The sequence below is a fragment of the Cebus imitator genome, unplaced genomic scaffold (genome assembly GCF_001604975.1).
Source record: "Cebus imitator isolate Cc_AM_T3 unplaced genomic scaffold, Cebus_imitator-1.0 Scaffold311, whole genome shotgun sequence".
NCBI classification, from domain to species: Eukaryota; Metazoa; Chordata; class Mammalia; order Primates; family Cebidae; genus Cebus; species Cebus imitator.
In genome coordinates this window covers 452275-460454 of record NW_016107626.1, presented here as the reverse complement: position 1 = coordinate 460454, position 8180 = coordinate 452275, and the positions used below count along the sequence as shown (strand labels likewise).

At 40.9% G+C, this 8180-nt stretch overlaps 1 protein-coding gene across 2 annotated transcripts in view; it reads right to left on the bottom strand.

Annotated features, from left to right (window-relative positions):
- Positions 1-790: 790 nt before the first annotated feature.
- ZNF831 (zinc finger protein 831) overlaps positions 791-8180 on the bottom strand; it is a 112589-nt gene continuing 105199 nt past the window's right edge. For both annotated transcript variants that reach the window (XM_037729562.1, XM_037729563.1), the window contains exons 6-7: positions 6737-6897; positions 791-5978 (exon numbers count right to left, since the gene is read on the bottom strand). In XM_037729562.1, coding sequence (XP_037585490.1) covers positions 5133-5978; positions 6737-6897 — 1007 coding nt within the window. In that variant the 3' untranslated portion in view covers positions 791-5132. The remainder of the gene's footprint in view (positions 5979-6736; positions 6898-8180) is intronic.

Sequence of the window (8180 nt, the reverse complement as noted above, 5' to 3'; positions counted from 1 at the left end):
ATGTCCTGCTATGTGTAGGCTCTAGAAGCATGTCCTAATGCAACTGTGAATTCTGGACAGAAATAATTTAAATAAAAGTATTAAGTGAATAATATACCCACATGTGGCATGTTGATATATATAGCAAAAAGCATTAAGATGGTTCTCAAATGACTGAGTTTTGGAACAAATAGATTAATCATAATAATTACAGTTTGATGAGTTTGGAGAAAAGCTATTAAGGGCTATCAATTAGTATATCTGCTCCTTCCACATTCTCAATCCCACTTTTCCTTTCAATGAATTGTGCTCCATTGACTTCAAGTATCTTCAAGATGTACATAGACTAATAATATTGTGTTGGGCTGTAAAAGTAAGTCTATTTATTCTTGCAAGGAGTACGTAAATCACCTTCATAAGAAGCTATGATTTTAAGGATGTTTTTTCTATTAATGAATAATGTTAAATGTCCAAAAAAACATCAATTCCAAGAGGAAAAGCTTCTGGATTATTGCACTGTGGATCGTGCACTCCTGTGTCTTCAAAGTTTCACTACATTTAAGAATTTAAAACCAGATTCCTATGTTACGGACTATAAAATACAGCAGATAAAGGCAAGCCATGTGTGAAAAGGAAACATCATGAGAAAATGAGATCATGTGACATTACCAAATCCCCCTGTTGAGTGGAATGGGATACCAGTATAGCAGGTGAACTGTTTGGTCAATGACTGGGAATAATCTGATGTCCACTTGATATAGGATATGATTTGCAGTGGTTTTGGTTGAAATGTTGACAAATCATGAGACGCTTGCATTTTAAGTTTTATTTTTATCAAAACAAAATTTTAACCACATAAAGAAATTTCAACAACCAAGAAATCAATCACTTCCCTGATTGTGAACAACCAATTGAGTAGTAAATCCTCAATAGCTGACCGCCCACCTAAGACATTCCATCATCCTCTAGCGCTCCAAGTGGCAGAGGCTGATATTTTCTCCTGGCTCCTATTCTTCCAGTGGTGAAGTAATGTGCTCAAATGTTCCTATATTTCTTCAGACTAAATTATGTATATATATTCATACCTAAGTACAAAGCATGGATGATGAAAAGAATCATACAGGGTAGAAATCTAGCACGTAAGAGTTTCTAGGTCCTGACCCTTACATTTAATGGGTTCTGAAAAATAAGGACAAGAAATTGTGCTTAAGTATTGAGAAATGTAGTGTTTCAAAAGCCAAAGTGTCTCCCTTCATGAACTATGGGAATAACAACTGAAGAAAAATACACAAGCCTGGTTTGCTGCAGCAGTGGAAATATGATCGCCCATAGAGCCAGGCAGGCCATTTTCTCCTCACCATATTAAATTATGTCTGGGGAGTTGAGCAGCACCACATTCCGATAATGATGACAGTTTCCATAACTATAAAAATCTGCTGCACCAGGCAAATTCTGTGCAAAATGCAAATTTCTGTGCTGGGGAAAAAATGAATAATGTGATCATTCTAAGTAATGAATGTAAATGCAAGGAAATACTTTTTGGCATGAGACAGCAAATCGTTTATCTTTCATGCCAAGGAATGTGGTCATAACACGCTTCTGCAGGGTTACCCTTCTGATCTCAGCTTTACAAGAGTGATTTGAGGAAGAAAAAGTCTGACTTTCCCTACATTACCCACCATACTATTGGCAGTGTTTTGATTACATTCAGAGACACCCTCCTTCATCTTTTTTTTAAATCACTTGGCAAATGAACCATAGGTTCTCTTGGTTACTATGAGATGTGAACCAAAGGGGCTATTAGCTTTGCCTTAAATCTCAAGGGTTAAGCCTAACAGGAGAGATGGGCTGTTTTTCAACATGTTTTACAAGAAGGAGGATTCTAGGTGTCCACCAAAAATTACATGACTTGGGTCACTTAACAGTGTAGGTTGTCAAGGAGGGAGGATTGAAGCCTCTTCTCTCCATACATCTTTCACGACAAGATCTAGCTTGGTGTAGGTACAGCTGGAAAGAGGAACCTGCTGAGTCTTGAACATTATAGGGAAATGTCACTTTTCAGATTGGCAAAAAAAAAAATCAGTGCCCTTTGCCTTAGTTCATGCCAGCATCCCTGGAACTATTCTCTGTGAAAGAAACTAAGGCACCAGTTGGTTTAGACCCCTCCCTAAAGATATAATAAAATTAACAGCACTGGGGAAAGAAGGAAATCCTGATCTTTAAACTCTGGTTTGCTTTGTTCTTAAATAAATTTGTTTTTCCTTAACCATCATGCAGTATACACTTGCAGAGTATAAAACTGGGGTAGTTATCAATTGATAATACTGACTTTATTTTCAGTAACCCAAACTGGGTTCTAGGTTGTTGTTGTTACCCTTAAAATGTGTTCTTATAGTTGCATTTCACTTTAAGAAAGCCCATAAGAAAATTAAGATTTAAAAACTCAGAGATCGTTGCTTTATAAAAAGTTTCCTTAAAAATAACTTTACCTTAGGATGCTTTTCAAGAGCGAACTCCCTTAGGGTCACTCAAAATACATTTTTTATTTTTAAAAATCCATTGAAATATAACTTTTCCACAAATTAATGTTGATATAAAGTAAGGTACACTTGTAAACATTGCCAGCCACTACCAAAGACCAGGGAGGCAAGGTGGTTTGGCAACCTACTCTACCTCTGTAAGAGACACAGGGAGTTAAGAGATGAAATCAACTTTCTGCCATATTTGAGCTAGGTTGGGATGGGACAGCCAGCAACAGTGGCTCCTAGAAGGACAGAGCTTCCACCATTATCCTCAGGTTGGTGCTATTTGGAGCCATGACTTGCTGATATACGTCCAGTGATCCCGTTGATGCCACAGTAGTCGCCCAGAAAGGAGGGATCTGGAAGACAGCTTTTTGCCCCCCTGACCAGTGCCTCCTAAGACAAAGGAGCCAGTTCAGCCTACAGATAGGTTTTCTCCATTCATACTGGAGTATCCTGGTTTTGCTTTTAATTTTTGAACTATGAGCCACATGTATAGGTTGGATGATTGCACCCTAAAATCTGAATTCTGGGGAAAAGATTAGATGGAGCTTCTTCAGGCTCAGGTTCTTCACTGCAATAATTGGTGGAAGGTGTTTGTGTTTCAGTTCCTCTCTGTCCCCACCCAAACTTCTTACATGCAAGATCCCTGTGGCAATGGTTCCCCATGGGGAATGTCTTCAATTCATTGAGTCCACACATTTTAAGGAGAGAGCAGCTTCTCTCTCAACCACTCTCAGAAACATTGGAACTTGGAGACACATTTAATTCATCTTGTCCAGCTGTCTTATTCTCACTTAGGGAAACTGAAGTACAGAGAGACTCTTAGCCAAGATTTCTGAGCTAAAGTCAGGACTTCAGTCTCCATCCAAGGCTCAAACCATTTGCCTACACTGCCTCTCTTATTATAGTGGCATGGATCAATCGAAAGGGGAGATAATTGCCACATTGCTTTTGTTGGGTTTAAAAAGTACACTAAGTGAATGTCCAACATCCTTTTACCTCCCTTATGTTTTTCTTGGCTGGTCCTGAAATCCTTGGATATTTATGAGTGCATATGAAATGGCCACAAACATATGCTAAGTAACCAGGGAAGCTGGTCTGGCATTGAAGTTTTCTATGAATAACACCAAAATTGGAAAATTCACATGAAGATACTTGAAATTTGACCATACTTAGTCACAGGCACAGACTGACTAAAGTGTATTCATATGTGTGAGATGCTCTGCATTGCTGCCGTGTCTTTGAAGTACAAGATGTCATATGAACATCATTACATCAAAGTTAAAAGAGCTCAGCTATAAATTTCAAATTGTACAAAATCATACCAAAAGCAAGTATAAAATTTTGTTGAAATGCAGCAATGTAAACCTCTTTAAGTTTCTCCTCTCCCATGAAAGGAGGGGAGAGGAAGGCAGTGGGTTTGAAGCTTTGCTCACTGGGCTGGCTGGCGTAGATCTGCTATTTTCTTCTGCACAGGGGCGCACTGGCTTGGAATACTGGGGAATTTTATCTGTGCAGTTCTGACTTGCACAATACAGAGGCTGATTTAATTTGACAGCAAAGTAACACCAAGCCCCGAAAATAAAATTACTGAGATGTAAAACAGCGTCAAAACTCCAATTAGTTTTGTATCCTTGAAGCTTCTGGAGGAAATCTAAAAGGTTCCCGTCACGATGAGCAGGCATCAGTTTAAGCTGTACAGATTACTAAAATGTAACCCTCTAATTGAAATTCCTCAGAGCACAATATGACAAAAAGAATCAGAGGAAAATAAGTGACTTTTTCCCTCTCAAAAAAAAAAAAAAAATGACTCATTACAGAGAGACAGTTCTATTAACTTTTAACACAATGTTCCTTTGCAAGAGCTAGAAAAACCAGCGGTCTCAGAGGTCTCCACAGGAAAGGTACCAGGCACAAGAGCAGGTACTTGCGTCATCTGACAATAAGCATTGACCATTTGTGCAAAATTTAAAAGCAATCAGCATTTCACTGGATCATAGGCATTTTGAAGTATATTTACAACTCCACTAAGGACGTGAATTACCCTGAACAAGCTTCAGTTTTTTAATGTATCTGAATTTTTATCTCCAAAATGAACAGAAGTATCTTCCTGCCCAGTTCACACCCCTGTCTCTTTGTCAAGCTTCTCCAATTATCCCAAGCATGCTCTCCACCTGGGAAGCAAACCCTCAATTTACTAATGGAGAAAGTCAGTTGCCTCGACTCTGTGGGGTCCACTTGTGGAGAAATGTGTTGATCGTGGCTTTCTTGGTTAGTGCCAATTGATTGCAGAGAGGCAGTGGAGGACAGGTGCAGAAGACGAGACTGGAAGTCAAGGCTCAGTCACTGCGCATGTTGGCTATTTGCAGAGTTTGCTTCCTGCCATGTCTTCCCTGCCTGGCACCACGTGAACATGAGCAGAGCACAGCCAAGGGGAGCGAGGGAAGGCTGTAGCAGAGCTGGGGGTCAGGAGTCAGTTGGAGTTGGCTTGTAAAGAACTCAAAATGGCTCTCCTAATCTGTAGGTGTTTCATAGACAGAGTTTAGTTCTTCTGCCAGCCCGACAACATTTACTTGTGAAGCGTCAACAACAGTCTTTGACCAAAGACACCATCTTTCTCTGGAAGCTTCATATTTCTATCACCAATCGGTCTTCATCGTCGCTGCTGGTATCAGTGAACTCCACTCGAGTTTGCTTTCTCATTCCTTCCAGGCTCCTCTTCTTGAGGGATTTAGAAGGGGCTTCAGGAATTCCTATGGGCTGCCCTGGGTTAGAAGGAACCACAGAACCCTTCTGAGTGCTTAATTCAGATACCGGACATTTCCCACCATCACTTCCTAAAGGGGGGCAGGGGACAGTCGTTTCCCCACACCCATACTGGCCTCTGGGAGGAAAACATGTCTTCTGTCTCCCTTCCTCTTGGTGTGAACTAGTTGAACTTGGTCCTGAAGCTGGTAGTTCAAGATGAGTTTTTTCAGGTGACCCCAGTGGAACCAAATCTGAAATTCTTTGTCCAGATGAAGGTCTCCCTGGCAAGAGGGTCTGTGCTCTGCCCTCTTCTGTGGCTTTGCTGTCTGGGGAGCTTGGCGTCTGCTTCCTCCCTGCAGTCTGGCTGTGGTCTTGTGGTTCAGCACTGTGAATTCCCTGGGTTATGTGATCTGTCCTCACTGTCAGAGAAACACAAATGGCAGCCACAGAGGTAGGAATGTCATGGCGGGGAAAAGTTCCTTTGGACCGCAAGGAAAAAGGCCCTTGAGCATCTGAGAAAATGCATGGTGTGGGATCTGTTGAGACTGGATCCTGGGAGGGAAGCAGCTGAGTCTCCAGCAACCCAAGGTCAAGACCTCTGCCAGGGCGTAGAGGCGTATCATTAGCCACTGCCAAGCAGGTGTCAGGTTGCAGAGATACTCCTGATGCGGCAGCAGTGCTGTGAGGAGTACAATCACCATGCTCACCAGCAGATGGAGAAATATCCTGCAACAAAGTGCAAAGAAAAAAAAAATGGGGAAAAAAAAGGTTAATAGGTACAAAGAAAAATGTGGTCAGAACGTGGTTCTCAATGAAAACAGGTCTTGAGGTCTTAATGATTCTTTACCAAGCGTGAACTTCAATATGATGCCCTCAATAAGTTTCCATTAATAACTAATTGGTGCATTAACTCGAATAAAGCTCCTAACTGATACAAAATAGGTTGCTGAGATTCTATGTGCTTTTATCTGGCTTTGTGAAAAACAAAACCACTCAATTATCTAACCAGTTCTCAGCTTCCTTTTTTAAGTTATCACTGCTCATGAAGCTCATGATGTACTATTTTATAGGACTGTGTATTGAAGGGTTTTTTTTTTTTTTTTTTTTTTCCAGATGAGTGGTTTTCCAAGTGCGGTCTGGATACGTATTTTAGTGGTTTTCAACATGCAGCCCCACAATCTGCCTGGGGGGGTGCTTCATGTTGCTGTGGCGTCTGTCAGCCATCTCTCTATCCAGGTGTGCATTTGTAAGATACTTGGGTTTTTTAAAGAAACCATCCCAATGTTTTCACTACCAAAGTTGCTCAGTCATTTGACAAAGAATGTTCTGAGGTATTTGTTTGCCTTAATGGGCTTTCTGTGCTACAAATCTTCATGAGGCGATCTGCGCAAGTTCTGCCACACTGAGCAAGAGTAACAAGAACAAGCAGAGCTATAAATCTAGACCACGAATAGGTAGAGGCAAATCAAAATAATCACGCCCACCTTCGCAGTTCGTTTGTCCATTTCCCTGACAGTCCTTGAACTTGTACCAAGAGAGAGGGTTCCTGAGGTTTGTCTGCAGTCATCTTCCTTCTTCTCTTCCTTCCTACAACAAGGAGGTGATTCTGAGGTGGCACAAGACGGTTCCTCTAGCAAATATAGACCTGAAACAGGACAGGTACATTTACACACATCTGGAATTATAAAATTAGCAAAGAGTAATTTCCTGGGAAGTTGTTTGACTTCATGACCACCACTGAGCTCTTTAATCCCCATCTCACAGGGTGTGGGCAAGAACTCAGTGTATCTCCAACCAATTCACACTGGGTCAAGTAAAATATATTATGAAGGAAGGAAATGGCAAAACCAATTCCCAAAGTAGAAAAATTCCTGAATGATACATATTATAAAATATATCTATATTTCATGTCGCTTCTCATCAGAGTTGTCTTCCTGGTCATGTCTGTTTAGGTACATTTAGATCAGCTTGAATTCTCTGGCCATACTACCAAGTAGCCAAAATAGACATTTCACTCGATGTATGGTGGGAACCTAGAAATAAACCATGTCCTAATCCCCACTGGAGTGCTGGGCAGCAGGGGACGAGGTTGGCTTTTGTGATGCTGTTGTTTTGTGGCGGTGGTTATTGCTGTGATCGTGGAAGGAAAGAAGGGCCCTGACGATGTCCACAAAACAGCATTTCTCATGCCTGCCTTTCCCTCATTCTTTACCCGCACTAATGACTTGGGTTTCTCATGCCTGCCTTTCCCTCATCCTTCACCTGCACTAATGATCTGGCATACAAGTCAAAAGGACCACAAAATTTCAGAGAGGGTAGGTTCCATCATGACATGAGATCAGAGAAACATCCAAAACGGCCGTGTCACTAGAGAAGAAGCGCTGGACCCACTTTTAAATTTGCTTTGTGATGAAAGGCACACACGTGCAGTTGAAAAGTCAAGCCTATCTACATATTAAAAACACAGCAACTCCTGCCAAACTGCCCATCTTTCCCCATTTGGGAGTCTTTTGATTTTTATCTCCTAAAAGTCTAATAACACGGTTATAGAACTACACCTTGTGGAATTAGTAGCTGTGACTTCTCATGGGGAGAGAGGAAGGTTTCCCTCCTCTTCAACCTTCATGACCCCAGACACAAGCACACCTTTTACCCGTCTATCCTCTCAACAGTTCTCTAACTCTGATGGCCTGCTTTTGTTTAGGAGAATATTCCATGTTTATATTATTATGTTTAGGAGAATTCCGTTAGCACTGAATCCTATAGTATACTACGATTACGTTGCTTTTCTTGCCAAAATTGCTTTCCCTGGAATTAATGGTGATTTTGCTTTTCTAAAAATTTCACTGAGTTTTCTATGGACTTCTTTTGTTTTGTTTTGTTTGTTGTTGGTGGCTTTTTTTCTTTTTCTTTTTCTTTTTTTTTTTT